At 49.1% G+C, this 22,731-nt stretch overlaps 1 protein-coding gene across 16 annotated transcripts in view; it reads right to left on the bottom strand.

The window, feature by feature from the left end:
• The window catches only part of LOC132916703 (potassium voltage-gated channel protein Shaker), a 186,894-nt gene that overhangs the window by 31,709 nt on the left and 132,454 nt on the right, over positions 1-22,731 (bottom strand). Inside the window, exon 1 of one of the 16 annotated variants that reach the window (XM_060976958.1) lies at positions 22,107-22,329. The exons of the other annotated variants lie outside the window; for them this stretch is intronic. Within the exon in view, the coding sequence (XP_060832941.1) occupies positions 22,107-22,111 (5 nt within the window). The 5' untranslated portion in view covers positions 22,112-22,329. Of the gene's footprint in view, positions 1-22,106; positions 22,330-22,731 lie in introns of those variants that run through there. 16 annotated transcript variants of the gene reach the window in all.

Genomic DNA, 22,731 nt, shown 5'->3' on the forward strand with positions numbered 1-22,731 from the left:
GGCGAATCAGCAATGACCTCACGGCAGCGTGTAGGATTACGTGAAACACGGGTCTGTTGGCATCCGGCGAAATGAGAAACGACGAAAGTCTGGATTCTTCTTACACGGCTTTTATCAACGAGCATCGTAGCGAAACAGAGAATCGGCTTCTCATATTTGTCCGACTTTCTGCAGCTTTTTGTCCGACGTAATAACGTTACAACGTGGCCTTTCTTTACTCGCCGTGGAATCCAGTACAATTGTTAGGCTACAAATGCCTTAGCAAACCATCGACTGCGAGATACCTGAAAGCGCCTTCTTTCCACGGAAGCGTAGTTTCGTTTCAGGCCTGTTGAAGATTTGAGAAGAAATTCTCCGAGCAAAGCAATGTCGCTCCGACTTCGTTTATTGGGTTGGCAACTAAGTGATTGCGGATTTTATCATTACTACCTAATGAGAAAATCCGCAATCACTTAGTTGCCAACCTAATAGTATACACGTGCGTACACTCTGATTTTATGGAAATCAGCCGACAGGTTTCCTATGAAAACCGACGAGACATTCACGAGAGTCGCAATTCGGACACAGTTTGGCATAGGTCGAGCGAAAAAATTCTAAAAACCAGCCTCGATAACTATTGGCCTAGCTTCCATCGCAAAGCTACAGCGCATCTACGAAATTGCACGTGTCACTCAAGTATGGGTGACGGGAAAGTTTCTGATGGGGGTGACCCATACCCATATAATCCATAATCCATATTAGGGTGACGCTTATTTCACTACTTGCGAAGGATCGTCGTAGGTATTTGAAAAGATATTCCACTGGAAGTAATAAAACTATTGAATTGTTATAAAAGTAATACGAAAATGTTTTATTAAGAAAATTATTTAGAATGTAAAACTTTAAGGAAGAAAGAACTCGTCCCGTGAAAACGCAAGTTTCCAAGCTTTCTCCGAGCAAGTCCGCGTACTTGCAGACGGAGGCCGCAAATAGAATTAACTTGCGGCTGAAGGTGATGGTCGGCTCAGGTATTATCAATTACACGCTGACACGTCTGACGTTTGTCTTCTGCCGGTGACTGCAGTCCGCCTTAATAGGCATCGAACGCTACCATTACACAACGTACAGAGCATCAGGAATATTGTCGAGTCGCTGTAAATTGGACAGTGATAGGCAAAATTGGTGGCGTTGGACCGCGAATGCCGACTGTGCCGCAGGATATTTTCCTAGGACGCCTGTCGGTGAAGATATCGACGAGCAACAAAGACATCGACTGACGAAGAAGATTAATCGTTTTAATGGCAGGGGTTTTTAAGAACTCGTGTCGGATCGTGCCATGCAGCGCGATAGCGCTTCGTTCATTTATTTGCGAGAAATGTCGATCGACGCGATCGCGCTACTCTTTTCTCCGTTTATGCAGGTGGTTTAAGATTATTTGAAAGAGAAAAAGTAATTACGAGAGGAAACTCTGATATGACTCACGACGGTACCAAACATCGCGACACAGTTCACCACAGTACGCGAACAGCGTTACGGTTAACACTTTACCGACAGATAGCCGATTAATCGGTTTTTCTCACCGACGCTTACCGACCGATAGCCTACTAATCGGCTTTTTGTCGCTGACAATCTTTCTCATTATTTGAGCAGTAATTTGTTATTTAGTACTAAGATACCTTGCTCAGTTGCGTCAGTCGCGTTGCTTTGTAAGCTCCCACAGTTTTATACCAATTTGAAGAACTTACCGTTCGCGATGAACGAAAAGAATGGTATTGGAGAGTCTAAACCAAAACAGAGCCAGCGCCAAGGAGAATCTGCGCCTGAGTTGCCGGTCGGACGTGCGTATGCTGTTGAACCGCTAGCGGTTGGTAAAGTGTTAAGTACAGCGAGACTTTTGCTGAACGTGTTGGACGGGTTCGATGCTGTTGCGAACTTTAAGACGAAAATCTGAATCTCAGTGCTTGGAAGATTAGAAAATAAAGAAGTTAGTGGGTAATATTTTAGTCGCGGATGGACGAAGAAAATCGACGGACATCTCGTCCGCGAAAATAGGGTGGCGCGTAATTGCCGGTCATCGGAAGCGTCGATAGTTTCCCCACTACAGGCCGCCACGGTCGTTCCGAATGGCCGTCTTATGTAAACGCTCGTTATTTTCTTAGCTGGGTGTTGCGTGGTTCTCGTCTGATACGCTGCACGTCCCAGGCAATTAATGAGCGCTGAATCGCGATTCACGGCCACGTTAAAGAAGCTGCGTACGTCGAACGACGTACACGGAATGCACGTTTGTCTGCGGAATGGTCATGCCCCTTGTAGCGCGGAAAATGTTAGATGCACGCGAACTGATATTAAGGAATTTATGGTCGGGCGTTCAGAGAAGCTGTCGCCATTGCTGCATCCAATTATAATGCGTTTCTTTGAGAAAATGTACGCGTGATGTGCGTTCCAAGTGCGGAAGCGCTCTCCTTCGTTTACTCATTGGCTGGTAAACAGCTACCCTATCGTTCCGAGCAAAAATAGAATACAAGCGTCCTCGATATTAAAGCGTGCATTCGCTGCTACAATTATATATCCGAAGAAGGAGATGCCGACAAACGTGGCGGACGTCTTTCAGCAGCGGAACACGCAAGTGTGACGGACGTTACGGGGAGCGCCAAACCTATTGGGTTGGCAACTAAGTGATTGCGGATTTTGTTATTACCATCTAATGATAAAATCCGCAATCACTTAATTGTCAAGACAATAGAAACTCGTAGCTAGCTGCGTTACCACGTCAACCTCTCTTGCCATACGAGCCGTGACGAAAATTTTGAGCGAAACCCGAATATCACGAGTGAGGCTCGTAGTCCGATCTTATGCCAAACGTGAATATCACGAGTCTCACTCGTAGTGTTAGCCTCGGGCCACGTATGAACGTATCGAATGTTGTCTTCTTTCTAAACACGGCCGCGGCTATCTACTTAGTCGCACGATCTCATGTTTCAAGTTCCGACACTCTGTCTACGTTGCTTCGACTCTTTTCCTGACCATTCGACAGCAACATACGGGGCAGGATTTTTGCGAGTTTAAAGTTTTACATTCTAAATAATTTCTTTAATAAATCATTATCGTATTACTTTTACAACAATCCAATAGTTTTATTATTTCCTTTGGAATATCTTTTCAAATACCTACGATGATCCTTCGCAAGTAGTCATTTAAGCGTCATCCGAATGCGGTACTACCGGAAACTTTGCTGTCACCCGAATACGGGTGACGTGGCAAAGTATTAACACTATGACTGCCACGCCGAAATCACACGTTTCGCTCAGGACGCCAGTACTTTAACACACTGCACCGTTAGATGCAAGATTTGTTCTCATTTTTCTTTATTGATAATCTAATAAAAATGTTTAATTGTTCAATGGGGTACTTTTTATTTTAAAGTATCTTCTATTCATCGGTTATATTCAAGATGCCCTAACTGTCAATTTTCATTCAATTTTTACAACTGTAAAAAGTTGAATGACGGTCACCAATGACCACCGTGGCGTCCATGAGAAACCGTGGGTTATATATGACCCACGTAGCAGATAAAGTGTTAATGTTATGGCAACGGGTTAACTTTCCCTTATCGGCTGTTCGCTTTTTTAAGCTCGTGCGACCAATTGCACTATCGCCGAATTTACAAACGCGCCCCGTGTTCCCGATGACCTTCCCTTGCTGTTGCCGAGTATCTGTGGCGGAGACCTCGTTTTGAAAATCGTGCGCGTGCATTCGTGTTGCAGCATAATCCAGTACAGAGTTGACCCACATTAAGAGAGATCAGTGGCGAAACTGTGAGAACGACGAAGAGAAAAGCTGACACCGCATGCATCCCCGAAGCTCGCTCTAACGTTCCCTAGCGGACGAGGTAGATGAATCGAGGCACTAACGACGTCTTCGTCGACCCCTGAGATCGTGCGTTCTCGAGAACCGCGATGGTCATCGAGGGCGTACTCTGTCAGCTCGCTTCGAGTCATTAAAGAGGTTCGAGCTGTTAGACGAAAAGGCGGCCTCCCGCCGCGCGTCGCCTGATTTCCTCGAGCACTACACTTACTTGGAGCATCGAGCGTTGCCAAGAGCGCCGGAAAATTCGATGCTGCACATTTTTTCCACGCCATCGAGTCATCTGAATCCTACCAGTGCTTCGACCCAACATCGAATTTGCGCTCGTTTCAGCTTTCCAAACGCTAAGAAGTAGTTCCTTTCCTTTTCCCAATTTTCAAATATTTTGCCGAATTCGAACGAGGGAAGACGATGGAATTTTCGAACAGGCACAGCGGCGTTATTCGTTCGACGGAGACGCTGGATACGCTGTAGCTCGGTTCAACGTAATTAGCAATGCTGAACTCGGGTAATGCAGAAAGTCAAAGGCTAGGGAATGCAGAACAATTGCTTTTGTCGGAAACCCGTACGAGGATGTAGAATAATTGGTAATCGTAACGAGGTTTACGAGGCAAAACGAACAAACGCGAATGATCGATCCGCGGACAGGATTTTGCATGCGCCACACTTAAATCGCCGAATTCGTTCCATTTCAAACCATTGCCCGGAATGAAATCGCGTTTAACGATGCGTACTCACGTTGTCTGTTTGTCATCTGTCTTTGCGCTTCAATGGCAAAATCCGCCGTCTCGTTAACCAAGAATAACATACACGAGAGTTTCAGCAGACGACTTACTGAAAAACCCGTATATAAAACGTACAAAAACAATATTTGAACCAGCAGCTAATATTTCTATAGTTTTTCGAAAAATTGTAATTGCGATTTCTTTGCGCAACTTTCTGTACGTAAACGTGCCAGCCTCGCTTTCCACGTCAATTGCACCACTTATTCTCGTTTACCTGAATTAGCTGAAATGCAGTAGCGTATTGTCGTGGAGCATGAATGCAGCCTAAAATTTATCGCAACCACTTTGCGGTTCGTACGGTCCGCGGAAGCTGAAGACTCGCGAGGCAAGCGAGCATTTTCCAAGAGCTTCAGGACGGTTGGTTTGGCGAGGGCAGCACACACGTGCTTCTGCTGGAAGCACGCGACCACTGGAACAGGCTTGTCACAGGGCAAACATTGGCGAGTGCGGGCCGCCTACGTGCGTTCTAACGCACAACGCGAAAAACCAAGCAAAAAACCGTCACTCGACCGAAGGCGAGAACAGCCGCAGCAGCCACTTTCCGCCGCGTGCATTCCACCGTGATCCGCCATCCACCTTTTCCTTTAGAAAAACTCGACGCTGCTTCAGCCTTTTTCCCTCTTTTTCGCGGTTCGTCGCACGAATCTCGTTCGAGTAAGCAGACCTCCGTATGCGACATTAGCTTCGTTTCCGGGCCAGACTCTTTCTTACTCTGTTTTACTTCGTGTATCACACACGAGCGAAATACGTTTGTCTGTTAAACCTGACAATCGATCATTGTCACATTGTCATCGTGTGGCAATTTGGCTCACAGCCATTCGGGTAGAAAGTCGTGTAATTTGATGCTGGAACTTTTTTACCTTCGTACGTTGCATTTCTTACGTTTGTAGAGCGTTCGTCGAAGATATCGTTTCGAAGAAGCTTGCGCAGGTTCCAAGAGAAAGTCAAAATTACCTCGTAAATTTATTCGATTTAATTCGTTTTGCTACTTGAAAAAAAAGCATGGACTTTAATCGATTCCGTTAATCGAGTTAGCCTGGTCGATCGTAATTTTCGCTATTGTCTTCTTGCTGCCTCCCCCTCTGCTCCCTCCATGTCCGACTTTCCCATTGCGAATTTTCCTTCGAACGCGAAAATCGCGCGAGCTTGAAAAAGCAGTTTCGTGAGTTTCTGTTCCGTTACACGCAAACACCTGGCGTTGCTTTCTCGCTCGTTAGTTCATCTTCGCGTGAGAGATTCGTAGGCAAACGGCGATCCATTATACTGCAACGATGTGAATAAAGCGCGATACGCGATCGCGACCAAAATTATCTAGCGAAACAGCCACCGCCCCGGTGTCTATCGAAACGCCATTACACGTACGCGCCCCACCGCTGGGGTTACGTTCATAAATATTTATGCAAGTAGTGGTCGTAATGGACCCATCAGCGAACACGTCGAATAGACGGCAGCTCTCGTTAACATCGTTTGTTCATCGTAATCAATTACAGCGAACGACTGGTTCCACGCTCTTCGATATTCAACGTGGCAATCGGCTTTGACGCTGAAAATGCTGGCGCGTTGGAAATCCGACAAAGAATAGCCGCATCGCCACGTAAATTCCAGTCGAGTTTCTCGAATATTACCGTGTTGTCTTTGGAGAAAGACGGAAAGCGAGTTCTCACGTATACGCGACACGCGAAGACTAACGCGCGTTCCGCGTGCAACGAATGCTTTGCTCGGTGTCCGAACGTCGCTGAGCAACGTCCGGGTATTTTTAGAGATAGCCGACCTTTCCAGCAGTCGATAATTTCTGGCGAAAGTATTAGCGTAATTGGTTCACGCGTCTCGGATCTCGGTGAAGAGGAGTCGAAGGAGCGGTAAGGCGTTGCTACATAGCTGAGGTTTATTTTCCCGAGCACGAGTCCGACTCTTGTGTAACTTTCGATCGCGTTATACGAAAGGAACGCGTGCGTTTAACGAAAGGATGGATCGTTCGCGAATTTCGATGGGGAAAAGTCGATACGCGGAAAGTGGAATTGTCTGTCGTTGTTGAAACGAGCTATGGTGAAGTACGTGACGTGACGCGTTGTCGAAAAATATCGCGACGGAACGTGGAAATTTCTCGCGCAATTACGCGCACCAGCGAAGGCAAAGGGAACCGGAAAGAAAAACGGGGTGTAAAAATCGAACGAAATAGAAAATCAAGAAATTCCAGCGTGCTACGGAAATGGAACAGAGAAACGAGGCGACGACAGAAAGCAAATATCGAATGTCAATATGAATTGCCGGGTATAAAATTGTTACATGTATTACGCTTCCGGATCGTTGGTCATTTGTTCGCCTTCCTTCGGCCATCAGCCTTTGCCGTGTGCACGGTAGCGGACACGTACACAGACAAGAGCGAGAACGCGAGCACAAACGAGGCGTGAAACATGGGCCGTCGATCACGCGAATCATGCCACCAACCGTAAACAGGAATAGATACGACCACGTTCTCGTAGAAAAACGAAACGAGCGGATGGAGATACGGTTGTCGGTATCGCGGCCGTATCCACCCTCTTTCCTTCTCGCCATCGTCTTCTCCGTCTGTTTGCTTGTGCCACACTCGAGCCCGAGTCGTAAACGTATTTTAGTGGCGATAGCTACGCAGCGTCCCGTTGCAGAGATAAACTCGAGTTACACGTTAGAACACGCCGCGTTCCGGACATTCGAAAACCTCGCTCTGTCCGACCATAACTATCGCGTGAAAGCGAAACGTTCGATTATTGTGTGGCGATCACGCGCACGTACCTATTCTTGGATCTGCGGAATCGCGATCGCTACGGCAGGCGCACGGATCTCGGTATAAAGAGAAACTCGCTGAGAAGAAGATCTAAAGAAACTTCCTAGTCTAAGCATTCGCATCTACGTTCGAGCGATCGGTAGTGTCTAAAATAGAAGCTGTGGACTAACGAGCTATCGCTAAGTGGCTACGCGAGCTTAATAACTGAAAGGGATCGCGTACAACGTTTAAACCGTGTCAGTCTAACTGTACTACGCTAGATCATGAACAAATGCACCGTATGAACGGTGGCGGACGATCAGCGGTTTTTGATGCCGTGTGTAACATAGTAACGATATTTAACAGTAACATAGTAACAGTAGATAACGGTAGAGAACAGTAGAGAATGGTACAGAGTAGTACAAAGTGATAGAAAGAACATAAGGTGTTGTTTGGAAGTTAATAACGCAGGTCCGCATGCAAAAAAGGTAACTTCTGACGATCGACCGATCGAAAAGATAGAGAACGAGAGACGTGGATGGCTAGTGGTCGTACCTCGTGTCCCCGTGTTCCTCCGCACTATTCCGGTGGGGGCGTAGGTCCTGCCTCGGTTTGAGGACAGGGGTCAGCCCCCATTTCTCGATGAACTCGGTGCGGGAAATCTTGGCGCTTCGCGGCGGTTACGAGAGGGGGCGGATCCCCCTCCCGAGCCCCATGCCCCCGAAGAGCGGTGCACCCCCGCACAACACGCACCCGATGATGCTTCTCCACTCCTCTCCACTTCGCTCTCCTCCTTCTCCTTTTACTTCTCCTTCAACTTCTCCTACACCTTCTCCTCTTGCTCCTGCTCCTCCTTTTCTCCTCCTCCTCCTTCTTCTTCGCACCACTACCAACTCACGACTCTGCGACTCGCAACCCCGTAGTACGTATGTTTCGGTACACCGGTAGTTCTTGGCTCCTCTCGAGTTCTCCCTTGCCTTTTTCCACCTCCTTACCCCTCCCTTTCCACCTCTCCCTCGCGCTCCTCTACCTTTCCTTTACTCGCCGCCCCCAACCCGCCCTTGCCTTGTCTATCGCATACCCTCCTCTTCTCTTCTTTCTCTTACCCTCCCTCTGTCCCTCTCGTTTCCTCCTTCCCTCCTCCCTTTCGCTTCGGCCTTGTCCAACTTTGTTTGCTCTCTCGCACCAACACCAACGGACACCGACACGAGACCGATCCACCACGAGGAACCAGCACGAGCACTATGAAAAACGATCACTGTGACGCGAACACCAATGATCAGCGACGCTAAGAGGCAGCACCAGCAGCGCAGTCAGTAGCGGCAGCAGCGCACAACACACAGCCACCTATCAAAATGGCTGCTCGCTCTCTCTTTCCTTTCCTTTTCCCTCTTTCTTTTCCTCTTTTTTCAATCCCACCGAAAATCCATTCTCCACCGTTTTCCCTTCTCCCTTCGTTCTTTTCTTTTTTCCCTTCTCCTCGATCGTCCTCCTGTGTTTCTCCTTTCTCCACTCGCTGTTCTCCTCTCTCTCTCTCTCTCTCGCTCTCTCTTTCTCTCTCTCTCTCTCTCTCTCTCCCTTTTCCCCTTGTTTCCCTTCTATCGTTCCAGTCGTTTAACGTTTACATCTCCATTCGCACTCGGTTCGCTTCTTATCGCCTATCATTCGCTCACACGCTCGTTCCTCTTCGCTATAATAATACCTGGCACCCTTCTTTCAGCAGCGCACTCGCACGCTTGCACACGCACCCTTCTCGCTCGATTCTCCCTTTTACCGTGACGGCGCGTTCTTTTTATCCGCGCACAACAGTTCGCCAGTCTGCTCGCCGTGTTTCGATCGAAAGAGAAAAGAGCAACGGCGGACTGTCCAAGGGAGGAGAAAGAAAAAGAACGAAGAGATACGCGACGTGGCAAAACGGATAGGAGAGAATAGACGAGAAGAGAAGAGATGAGACGAGAAGAGAAGACATACAGGAACCGTTAACTGACGCGGTACGTTCCGTTACTCTGACGCATCGTTCACTCGCGATCACTGACGGTGGTAGTGTCGGTGGACGGGAGAAGCGAGCGGAACGAAAGCGGGGACGACGACGACGGCGGCGACGACCACGACGACCACGACGACGAACGAAGGTACGAGAGTGGAGAGGCGGGTCGAGCACGGTGGCATCCACGGCGCACGAGCCATCGAGATCCGTTCGACGCGTAACTACGGCCAGGCGAACGAGACCGAGTTGTCAAGGACGACAACGCCTTCGGTCACGGGGACGACCACGACGACGGTCATAAAGAGGACGACGAGCTACGGAAGGACGCGAACGGAGGCCGCGACACGCGTCTCGTCGTCGCAGCAGCGCGGAAAATCTCGATCAAACGGATCGCGGCCGGCCGACTGAAGCGCCTCCACCGGGAGGCACCTATCATCTGAACGCACCGTTCGGTACACTGACACACTGTGCGATCTTTCCGCGGGTCTCCTTCCTTTTCGCTTCCCTCCTCTTTCCTCCCTTCCTTCCTCCCTTCCTTCCTTCCTTCCTTCCGTCCTTCCTTCCTTCCCTCCTCCTTCCTTCTCGCCTCTTTCCTCTTTTCCTTCTCGCTCGCCGTTTCGGATCGCCACGCACGTACCCGTTTCTGTCCGATCGCCCCGCTCGCGCCTGCCCCCTTTCGCTCTCGGCCTCGCTCGCACGCGCGCCTCACACCCGACCACGAGGATCACGGACCGACCGACAGAGTAGTTTTCCGTTCCGTTCCACCTTTGCGCTACGCCGACGAGAACTCGTCTGAGAAACCTACCGCCACCGCTTTACCTTCCGCACACGCTCGCTCCTTCTTTTTCTCCCTCCCTCGCTCCCTTCTCCTTCCCTCTCACCCTTCTCACTCTCTCCCGCTCTAGCTCTCTCTGTCTGTCTTTGTCGTATCCGAAGCGCCAGTGGAGGATACGCGGTGGAAGTTGGCGCCGGTGGAGGTGGGTCTCGTTCGTAATACGGTGGTGGCGGTCGCGCCGCTGCTGCTGCTATCGGTGGTGGTGGTGGTGGTGGTGGTGGTGGCAGAGAAGAGATCGCCCTGCTGCTGGCAACTACCCGACAAAGAAATATCGCGAATAGAAGGCGCGGTGTTGCAACAAAAGCTCGCTATAAACGCCAGCCACATCCGTTATGCCTACTTTTCTCTTCACCGATGTTTTTCTTTTCTCCGTTCACCCTGTACCCGACTCTACGCGTTCTCCCCTTCTATTCCTCCTCTCCTCCACTTGCTTACAAACCTGCGCTCTTCCACAAATACCTCGTTGCCTCTCTTTCCCTCCCCCTCGCGCTCTCTCACTCTCACTTTTTCACCTGCTCGACTCTCCTTTCTCGCTCGCTCCAATCGTCGCACCCCACTACGCTCCCCACCCACCGTCTCCCTCCCCCTCGCCCGCCCCTACTACCCGCCTGCTCGCCTTCTTTCTCTCTGTTTCGTCGTTCGTCTCACGAAACCGTACGCATCTGCGAGGCAAAGAAGTTCGTCGGCGGACTATCGCGCGCCGATTACGCGCTAATCCGCCAACCTCGACGAGCACCCAAGGTGTGACTGGCGAGCGTGCGTCGGCCCGCTGTCGGACCTGTGCTAACGTGCAACGAGAAACGCTTGTCCGATCATGCGACGAACAATGGGAAATTCACTACGCGATGATCGTTGGACGACCAGCCAGCCTCGCGGCAGCGTGAAATTTAGCGAGTGGAAGCGCGATACGCTGTCCCTGGAGAGGAACGCGACTTAGTCCGGCATCGTGGGGAGCACGAGGTTTCGACTATAGGCACGAGGAGATCAATGGCTGTTGCGTAATCATGCTGGGCAACGAGGTGTACCCTCTGCCACCCTCCCCTCGAGCATCCTCGCGACCCTCCGCAACCCCACCTCGGCCTCCACCCCCAGTTCACGGTCCTCCTTCTCCCCCCTCTGCGGATAAGGCAGACCGTTGGTCGCGATCGAGCACGCTGACAAAAAGTACTCGTTTCGTATGGTCTTTCGACGACCATGACAAATCGGGCCGCAGGTCATCCGGCTGTTTGCAGATACGTTCGTAGCCTAACGACGTTCGCAATAACAACGACAACGACGACATCGACAACGATAAAGACGCTCGTCCTCGTGAGTTCTCGTATCCGTTCGTCGGCCATGCGCCATTTGTTCAACGCGCGCGCTCAAACACGACCGCGCGCGCACTCCTCCCGTGCTGACTTAGTCCACCGCCGCGCCGTTCCCTTTCTTCTTTCCTGCTGTCTGACTTTTTTCCCTTTGCACCACTTAATCTTGCGCCCGATCCTTCTCTCCTGCCAGCGATCGCTATTTCTCCAGGGGACTTTTGCCAGCGTTGATCGATAGTAGTCGCGCTTCTCTGTTCGCCCAACCAAACACCGACGATACCCGATCCTACTCGCTTTTGAATTTTCCCATCGACCACGCAATTCCATCATTTCTCACGGTTGTTGTATCTTTGGCAATTTCAAGGACTTGCGGTTATCCTCAAAGCAACATTAACATACCGATCTCTTAACCTGGTTTCCAGTTGTTGGAAAAAGTTACACGGACGTAGAACAATGATTGTGTGAAATGTATCGTCTAGAACGTATACCCGTGTCACGTGCTCGATCAGCTTAATCCGTCACGTTGAAAGCACGCATTTTAGCCTACGCTACGAGCAATAGTCGGCGAGAAGCGAACGTCTAATCGATATTTCCGTTCATTAAGAGTACTAACGATGAAATAGGAAGTTGTATCATTAATGGATACAGGCGTTGTATTAGTTCCGTTAGCGGGCAACGACTGGCTGCGCGAATCCCACACTTTCCTGATTTTCGTTGCACGAAAGCTCGTGCTTTTGGCGTGGTCATGGAAATTTGATAATTTTAAGGTCGGATGAAAAACTGTACATGTGTACGCTATTGGTCGCTAAACGCATAACCATAAGCACGTTCCCAAGGAATATCGACAAGTTACGAATGTATAAAAGCTGGCTGTGAAAAATGGAATTGCGGAACGAACGTGGCTTACGTAAGAGGACGATCGCGCTCCAGCGCAAAGCATCGGCGAACAGTAACGAATCGCAAGCCGTAATTCGCACGATATTTCCAAGGAAATTGTATAACGCTGACGTCAGCGAAGACATGGCACGTAAGATATTTCGGTTTGCAGGCGCTCCAGTCTCTCGATTCGTCGATTTCTTTCGGCCCGGCGATGCAGCCCGCGATTCCCTTGAAATTACGAAACTCGATCTGGTTTCCCCTTTGGCTCGCAAGTCGCGCGAGCAACGCGCGCCTCAAAGGGTTAGAAAGCGGGCCGACAATCTGCCAGTTCATCTACAACTTGGCGCGTTATTTACCGCGAATAAAGCGAGACGAGAACGCGGAGAAAAACGTCAGTGGCGATCGATCGGAAAGCTGCGGAGTCGCGCGGATGAATCTCGCCGTTTCGGTTCCATTGCTTTCTCGGATTTTCCATGCGACACAAATCGACGACTGAAATCTACAACGCGGTCGCGTTGCTCGATCAATGAAGTCGAACTCGGCTACATTGGCGAATCTACAGGATTCCTCTTTTTTTTTTTTTTTTTTTTTCTTCCATGTTTCATCCTTGGTTGCCGTGGTCCCTCTACTTTTTTCCCGCCTCGCCTGCACGGTCTCGCATCGATTTACAAGATGGAGTACGTCGTAGTGACACCGGATAACGTTGACCACGTACTCCGCTAGCTTTTCATACGGTTGTCGCACGATATTTCGCAGTTCGCGTTACTCGCTAACGACTAAGAGGTATTGGTGCTACATATTCATGTCGGATTATGAATGAGTGGCCCACGCGTGCACCACTGCTTTATTTTGCCTCGTATTGCCTGCCACGCCATCTACATTTCTCCAACAGTGCTACCACGGCGTTGGTTAAAAGTGGCCGAGCCAGATACGTGTTAATACCTGACGATTTCCAGCAGAACTACGCACACGCTTTCGATGGCTATCCGTTCGTTCGATCGATCGCACCCATTCATTGATCGTCGCTGTTCTCGTATTTTCCTGTCCCTGCGCCTTTCGCTATTTTAACACGTAAACACAAACTTTAGCCAAACGATCGTTCTTCTTAAATCGGTGGCTGCAACTTGAAGCAACTCGGGCGGACAAGTTCGCAAAGTCTCGAGAGAAGAGACAAGCGAGCAACCGAGGACGAATTGGTTTACATCGTCGCGCGAGCTATTCGCCTGACGATTCCAGACAGAGGAGATGGGCCGTAAGGATCGCGGAACGCGAAGCGAACCTCAGCATCGCTGTGCATCGTGGCTCGCGTCTCTGACAGAAGATATTTCCCAAGTAGTTTGGACTTGAGATTTCTGAGTGAAAAATACGAATAACGAGCGAGTAAACGGTCCGTTGGTGGTTTACGCAGAGAAAAAAATTGCCTCGTTGGCTGGTTAATATCTGGCACGAAAGGGATACGAATCAACTGGAAAGTTCCGTCGTGAAAATAGAATTCGAGCGTCCCTGAATCATTTCCGGAAAGCCTATCCTCCGAAGGGATTTTCCAATCGATAGCGTAACAAAAACAACTTCGAACTCGGCCTAACGATCGGTGACGCTTAATTAATCCCCGGCAAACGTTTTCCAAGCCGGCGTTCCCCCGTGTAACGAGTTTCTAGTCCGTGCTGCAGGTTCATTCATCGAATAAGAAAAAAAGGCGTGCAGCTGGTCGGGTAAATGGGTGGAAATCAATGTCGGCGGCCCATTGATCGAAGAGGCGGTTCGATCTCGGCTGGTCGGTCATTGGAATTCGCCCGTTCCTCCTTCGTGACTTCCATGACACCATCGTGCCGACCTACATCGCTGCGACGCGACGTACCGTTCCATGTAAGTAGACGAACCCTCCGTGAAACTTCGGGTCGCGCTCGACCCGGCCGGAAGGAAATGGAATAGCATGTGGCAGCATTGCAGTGTAACGGCATTGATCTCACTTTCTCTTTCTCTCTCTCTCTTTTCATCTTCCCTCCTCGTTGCGCGCGTTAAGAATCTCAATAACCAGATTATGCGATTGCCAGCTGCGTCACCGGCCACTTCTCGTCTCGTTCTTCTCGCTACGCGTGTCATGCCGCGCCAGAACAGATACCAGCAACATCCAACAGCGGCAATCGAGAAGGATTACGTCTTTGAAGAACGTTCTTACACGCTGTATGATATCTTTTACGACGTTTCGTATTTTCCTCTGTCGTTCTTTTTCTTCGCGCGCGATTATCGCGCTTCCTGCCTTTCGAACGTTTAGCCTACTCGTCCGAACGCTGTTACCCGGTCTACCTTTCTTTTCGTTACGTTTCTAACGTCTTATCCGTCGCGTAATCATCTCCTATTTTCCGGCCACTTCCGTTTCTCCCTACGTGACCTGGCTCACCGTTTCTTCCGGCTTCTTTATTTCCTCCTCTCGCTTTATGCAAATGCCCCCTGGCTACCACGAGCGTAGTCTGGTTCCTAGTCTTCCCGTCTCTCGTTCTTCTTCCCTTTTTATCTTCGCTGTCCACCTTTCGCCTCGCTCCTTATCTCCGCGTCTGTTTCTTCTGCTATAATTCAAGTCCCCTCCTCATCCCCCTCCTCCGTCCTACCTTACCAACTCCCTCTCGCACCTGTACGAAACTCCCCGTTGCACCCACCAGCCTGTGTTCGCGCTGTTCGTCTCTCTCGCTCTCTCCTACAGCCCTTTCTACTCAGCCTGTGTCTGTCTCTGTTCAATACACGAAGAACCCTCCTTGTCGCACTAACCGCACGCAATCAATACATCCCTCTCTGCCGACCCTCGCCCCCCTCTACGAGGGACCAGCCACCCCGCCGGCACCCCAACAGCTACTCTTGATCCTGGCCCTTCACCGGCAACTCCCACTTTCCAGTTTCTCCTTTTTCATTTGCCCCTATTCTCCTCTTCGCCTTGTCTCTTCCTTTCTCCCTCATTTTTTCACATTTTTCCTCTACTTTCCTTTCCATACACTTTCTACCTTACCATTGGTAAGCTCCATCTTCCTCCTTTTCCACCATGTCCCGTCAGCTGATCCATCTACCGACAGCGTGCTCGACCACCATAAAGCCAAGGTCAGTGCATGTTGCAGTAGCGTGTGCCGGACCATGGACGGTACTCTACTACTTACGCGAAGCGTAGCGTCTCCCCGACTGAATCATCGCACGCATTTTCATCTTCCGCTCTTTTCTTCCTTCGTCCTGTGAGACTCGTACGAAGAAATCTGCTGCGATACTCGGAGTCGAGGTAGAGTTTCAAGCCAACCTCGGAGCGAGGTAACGAACGTAATAGAGCAGCTACCTTCCGAAAAAAGCAACCCATGCAAAATACGAATAAACTGAAGGTTTCTGAAACCTTTTAGCGAGATGCCAAGTTTCGTAAATTCTAATTTTTCGATTCTTTCGTCCTCGGACGATCTCGATGATCGAAGGTCCGAGCGACCAGTCCGCTGCAAACGAGCGAAGAAGCGGCAGAAACAACCGAATTAAAGAGTTTATTGGTACCTTGGGCGCCCCTCTTACAAATTGGCAAAGTTTCGTTGAAATTCAGGTCGACCACTTCCCTCGGTCCGAGCTTCTTTTTCTATCCAGGTCGGACCCTACACATGGACCTTGCTATTTGCCTCGTGTCTGGCGGCACACCTTGTACAGATCTGCGCTACTTCAATTCGCCGATCAATTCATCACGCGCATTTGATATTTAAAAATAAATAGAATACCACGACCTTGCCCCGAATTTGAAATTATACGTTTGAAACTTTCGCCATGGCGATTGACCATGATTGGACCGAGGATCACAGAGTGGAAATGGGACGAAAGGAAAGAGCGAAGAAAAAAAGAAGGGGGTTTTGTAATAAAATGATCTCCGAAACTTCTTGCCTTTATGCTTCATTCCACGATTCTTCTGCAACATCCTGACCTTTGCAAATACGTTCAAACGATACCATAGACTCCACGTCTTGCCATTGTCAGAGATACAGTGATTCCTATGAGGTGGACGTTGTTCGTTACGTATTTCTGGAAGGAAAAGAACCGCGCGCGAAAGTTTATCCGAGTTCCGTCGCGTGCGTTACGACAGTTAGTCAGATCGTTGGACAAACCGATCTAATTCGGGCTTCCACTCGGAAACGGTCGTTTTGCGTAACTGCGAATAGATTGATTAGAGTTTCGCGTTACAGAAATCAGACAATAATTCGGCCAGGCAAATATTTCCGAGTGGGTGTATCCTGTTTGTTTGGAGGCGGGGGCACTGGAAGCAGCTTCGTTTCGCGACCGGATACGACGCTACAATTACTATGATAAAGGACACGATAAGATTGAAGCGTGGCTGGAAAGCGGCTCGAGTTCTAGCGCGGAGCACAAGCTACGCGCAACACGAGACTGCGTCAACTTTTAACGTTAAACTTTAAACCTTCTAATTACTTCCAGCTAAAGTGTGTTTTAAACGTTAATTATCCGCGATTTCAGCTAATTAATGAACTTTATGAACGCTCACGGCAACACCAAGTTAAACGCAGCTGTTGGTAAAGTCGAGTCGAATGTGGCCGAGTAAGATGCGACAGAGAAGAAAAATGGAAGGACAGATAGCGTAAGGAAGATCTCGCGAAGAGAGACGATGTACCGATCGAAGACATCGATCGAATTTCACGTCACGTTGTGTGGGATTCAACGCAGAAAAATTAATACTTTACCGACCGATACCCGATTAATCGGTATTTTGTAGCTAACGCTTACCGATCGATAGCCTATTAATCGACCTTTTGTCGCCGACAATCTTTCTCATTATTTGAACAGCAATTTGTTTATTAGTACTAAGGTACCTTGCTGAGTTCCGTCAGTTGCGTTGCTTTGTAAACTCCCACAGCTTTATACCAATTTGAAAAACTTATCGTTCGCGATGAACGAAAAGAATCGTATTGGAGAGTCTATACCGAAACAGAGCCGGCGCCACGGAGAATCTGCGCCTGAGGTGCGTATGCTGTTGAATCGTTAGTGGTCGGTAAAGTATTAACAACGAATCTCTTGTATAGGACGATCTCGGTGGAGAAATTAGAGAGCAAGCAGAGACGAAGCGGACTAATTGGTGGCCACGACGAAACTCGGCAGCCCATAGAGAACGTGGCCGATGGAAGGAAAGTTGCGCGACAAAGGCGACTTTTCTCGTAGGTTCGTGATGAAAGTTGCAGCCGAGTCGATTCGAGGCAAGTTATCCCTCGCGATCCTGCGAAGTTCCAAGTCGAAAGTTAAGACACGCCAATAAATATCTGTGTATATGGGCCAGCGAAATACAACCGCAACGCGACGTGGAGCTAAGCCAACGACGCGGCTCGTATCCGCAGCCTGGCCGCCCTATTTCCAATTACACCGCACAAGTTTTCATATCGAAATTCGTTCTTTGTGCCGCTGCAATAATTCGGCCAATTGATGCACGACGTTCCTATCCGCCACACCGTCTCCCAATATCTTCGATACATGGATTAGCCACATCGTCGCCATCCGATCGTACCGAAAACCTCTATACACGTTCATCTTCTAGTTTCTGCTTATTCAACGATTGTACGAATTCTCGCCACTTTGCCAACCGTCCACAAATTATCGATCCTCGAGAAACTCGATCGCAGCGCGTGCTACCACCGAATCGACTGAAATTCGATAAACGAAACGCACAGCTTACGAGGAGCGTGAGCCTCGCTGAGAGAAAACGTAAGGTGAGTTGATGTAAACGTAAGATGAGACGAAGCTATTTCGATCGAAGTTGCGATCGGTAAGGCAGGTTAACGAGTGCCACGATATCGAGTGGGAAAGAAACACGCGATCACGCAGCTGAAACATAAGAACACGATCCTGCGGATGGACAGATAAAGCGAAAAAGTTTGTGCATGTGCCGATGGGGATGTTGGCGACGCTGTACACACCGGTTACGCCACTCGAGAGTCTTGCGGCCGAGGTATTAAACTCATCGTGACAAAGCGTTACCACCAAGGAGACCTCGCGTCAAAGAAGACAATGGGAAGCGTACCAGTGGGTACTCTCGGTGATTGATCTTACCAAGTGCTTCTTTCACCACGAGAACGCCCACAAGATCCACATTCGGAGCAACAAGAGATTAAACGAGTCGAGATATCGAGGGATACAACCTGTTAAAAACTTTAACAACTCGCTAAGGATTCCTTCTGTCGATTACCAGTTACTTTTAAACGATCGCCCTATAGTTTCCTCTGGAAACATCTTCGATGGTCAAATACAGTTTCTTCTCATTTTGAATTTGTCAATATTTTATCGCACCAATTATTTCGAAAAAAATCACAGCGTCTAATTGTTGGATTTCGTGCGGTTTGGAGAAAGACGATCGTCGAGAAGACGGAATAATTTAAAGCGTTGCATCACGTTCGACGTTTCTACTTTCGCGACTGTGCCGAGATCTCCTTCCACCGCCATTTGTTCCTCGAATTAACGTTGGCCCGCCTCCCATAGCCTGTCTAATGGAAACCTGCTAGCTAGCGAATTGGAAATCTATTATTGGCCGCGTCTCGCAAATTACATTTGTCGATAATCATGCGTTAGCTCGCGAATTGACTTTTGCCAATTCGCTGTTTCCTATTACCTTGTGTCGAGCAATCGGTCGCTGTGCATCGCACGTTCGTAATATCGCGAAGAACGTGTCTATTATCGGTTGGTAAAAAAGTGGTTGACATGGGATCCATATCGCTTCGGAAATTTTATTCCTATTTCTTTAGTCTGAGGAACTTGATTGTTTCATTCGAGAAACTCTTCTGTGAGAGCAAATGGAAGAATTTTGATTTGAATGGAAAGCAGGCAATTGTGTACGTCCGTAGGCTAATGCCGAAGAAAAATATCCGGCCAGCAGAACACCCGAAATTAGAAATAAACCCTTTTATTTGTTACGATCCTGAAGAATATGGCAACGATGGAAGCAGACGCGCCGCAGGATGTAAAACTTTCCTCGTTAACGACACGAGCGAATCTGCCGTGTTGAACGAAAAACCGATAGAGAAGGTAAAAAAATCTTGCAATTTTTTGTCGTTTCCGTCTACGGTAATTGGAAAAAAATCTTGAGCAATATTTGCGGAGAATTCGCCGTCGCGTACTTGTCGATTTTTCTAAACAACCTCCGTTTTCACGTTTGTCTTCTTGCAGCAGCGTACACAGTCGTAAATCTAATGGGCCGAGGATTTCATAGGTGGCGCAATGTTTTCGCCGTACGTTGTAAGATACGAGATCCGAGAATAACTCGCATTGTAACCGTACGACAGAGGACGAGGCGCGATTATCGTTAACCGCGACGCGAAAATCGACAAGTTACGCGTTAAACTAATTTTTCGCTCGACCAACATCAACCCATAATCTCCATACGATTTTCAACAGGAATTTTTAACTTCCCCTTTTGAAGCTGCTCTCTCGCTTCCGCTCGCTCGTCTTAGCTATCCTCGTATGTTTTTAACCTGCCAAAGACGTTCACGCGTAATTACCTCGAGACCAGTGTGTCATTAGATACAGCAGTAAACATAACACACACACACATGATCGCTGGCAATATGAAACGTAAAGGACATACGGCGATCGACAGGAATTGGAGATCGCGGAAGGGTAAGAGGGCCGCGTTCTCGATGCTCTTACGTGAGTCCTGACCGGTTACGTAAAGGAAATAAGGTTATGGATTGAGAAAAAGAGAGACAGAGACAGAGTGATGGTTGGAGGGGGAGGAAAGGAGAGAGCAGTATGGTGTGTGCGTCATGTCGTTTCCATTCACCGGCTTCGGTGAAGATGGGGCGAATCGGGTCGTGAGCATAGTTATCTAGGTCAGCTTCCCTGCTTCTCATGGCCTCGATGGGAGTGGTTAACTCTGGTTACCCCGTGAATGTAGCGCGAGGCATCAATGAAACGTCCAGAATGACCCTGATCCGACGAATTGCCAGTAACAAGCCCGCAACTGCAGTCGATATGCCCGGCGACTTCTATGTCACCTGGCAAGCAACGTCGATACATTGCTGAGAAATTTTTTTTTTCACCGCCACTTCTCTTTCTCGTTTCTGGTTTTTAGCGAACGAAAGAACGAAGGGAAAAGGTGATAATAATTTTCCATGTACGAGCAGTTGTCCGAACGCAATTCTTCTTTCAGCGAATAATCCGATCGCGTATCTTCGGATTTGGATTCGATTTGTCGAAACGTCGTATCGGTAGCGAGTCCGCTGGAAATTCTTTCCGAAAGGGGAAACGATTGACAGGGAAAAGAAATTGGAGAAGTTTCCGTAGGAAAAATCGAAGTGGAAAGCGTTCGGAGGTGGAAATGGTCGGCGGGGCTTCGTGTAACGCGGTTATTACAAGCGGCATGTTCATTTCCGTCGATAAGGGGAAAGCGTAGCCACGTAAACGCGGAAACGAGTGACGTGGACGTGCATCGAATTACTGACCTTACCCACGGGAACGGTTCGCGTCCTCTGGCCGCTTTAACGAGCTTATAAAGTAACCGTTCCAGTTCTCTTGATCCATAAACGGCTCGGTTAAACGGCTCAATTCCACTGGTGTCTGGTTCTCGTTCGGGAAAATACAGGAAGCGGAAAGAAAAAACAGGGCGAAATAGCGAGGAAACAAAGATGTTAGAGGGTAAGTGGGGCGCGCTCGAGCGTTAAACGGCTCGTTCGAGGCGGAAACTAGTCGTCTGTTTGGAGGCGTAAGTCGATTCTCGATTCGAGAATCCCTTAGCCGATTACTCCGAGTACGCAACAGCGTACGTAAAGCAGCATTATCCATCGAGCTATTTAAGCTTCAACCCAGTGACCCAACTACTTGCCGAGTTTAAGGCAACCAATCGCGTGTCCATACGATTTCCAATAGAATCGCCGTAATAATCGAAAGCGTACGATCGGAAATCCATTTTTTCCAGTCAGATTCCGAGAGGAAATACCCGAGCGGTCAGCGTTCGAGATTTCGAACGTTTTACTCGCGTGGAGATTTCATCGGAAAGTCACGAGACTCGATAACGAAACTAACGATAGCTGAAAACCTTCTGATTCTTCGTTGCCGTGCGATACGCATCGAAGTAAACGAAAGTGAATCGACCATGCCAGCTAATTGGTTCGCGTTTCACGTGTTAACCGAGTGTCGATTCGAAAATTTGACGCGTTTCGATCGAAACGTTTTCAAAGACTCGTCTCGAAGATAAGAAGCTCGCGATACGAACATGAGAATTTTTCGCAAGATCGATGCGACTAGAGTCGTCCGATAATCGTGCAAATCCTGCAAAGAAAGAAGGAACGAGGAAAGCTTCAGCGAATGGTATCTCAACGCGCGTTCCAATTGCGTCACGTCGCGACGTACGGAAATCGCGACTAACGGACCCGATACTCTACGCATGCAGACGTTCTACCGCCACGTGACAATTCGAGTGAAAAGTTAGCGGTGTTACGCAACACGCAATCAATTCACAGCAACGTGGCTTACGGGAAAACACGTTGCAAAGCATTCGATAAAGCGTCCGACGAAGCGAAAGCATCGGTTGAAACCGATCGGTTGCACAGATTGCAAATCGTAACGTGACGACGATCTTGCCGTCGCGTAACACCGTTCCCTTTTCTTTCTTTCGTTTCTCCTCTTTTCGATGTTTATCAAAGCGGTTCCGCGCGAATGTTAGCTCACCGAAAGCGTAGCTGGCGTTCGAAGATATCAACGCCGTTCTATCTACTTCCTTTCTCACCCCATCTTACTCCGACCAGGCAACACCACATCCACATCCGTCAGCAAATCCACATGGTCCTTTCTGACAGCATTTTAAATCGTTGAACCGTAACGAAGCAGCGGCAAGTGGCCGCGTCTTTGGTCGGTTGCCGAGCCGAGCCGAACCCAGCCGAGCAGAGCCGACTCACAGCCGTGCGGAATGCGACGCGTTAGCGAAGAATCGGACGCTATCGTCCGAGTGCCGAAGGATTGGAATTCACTCGCGTAAACAAAGCATCGCACCCTGCACAGCCCTGCGAGCTGGCGCGCTGGCGTGCAGTTTCCCTGCCGAGTCGGGCGATGATAATGCCAGGGCAGATTATTAGATGGCGCCAGCCATCGGCATCCTCGCTACCCTTATCGACTCCATTGCGTCAAGCGATCCTGTGCCGACTGCCGAGAGCACATTCATACCACTACCTCGACCAACCATACGCGCAGGGCGGAAAATATTTCGACATGTCAGTCGGCCTGCCAAGCAGGTCGACCAGTCGTCATCCAGCACGATTTTCGCCAAGCCGGAAATCCTTTCAGGGTCAAGTTAAAACGCGACCAAATACAATGCGGAAAAAGAGGGTTACGCTTCGTCGCGCGCCAACTGCGTC

Source organism: Bombus pascuorum, chromosome 2 (genome assembly GCF_905332965.1).
Source record: "Bombus pascuorum chromosome 2, iyBomPasc1.1, whole genome shotgun sequence".
NCBI classification, from domain to species: Eukaryota; Metazoa; Arthropoda; class Insecta; order Hymenoptera; family Apidae; genus Bombus; species Bombus pascuorum.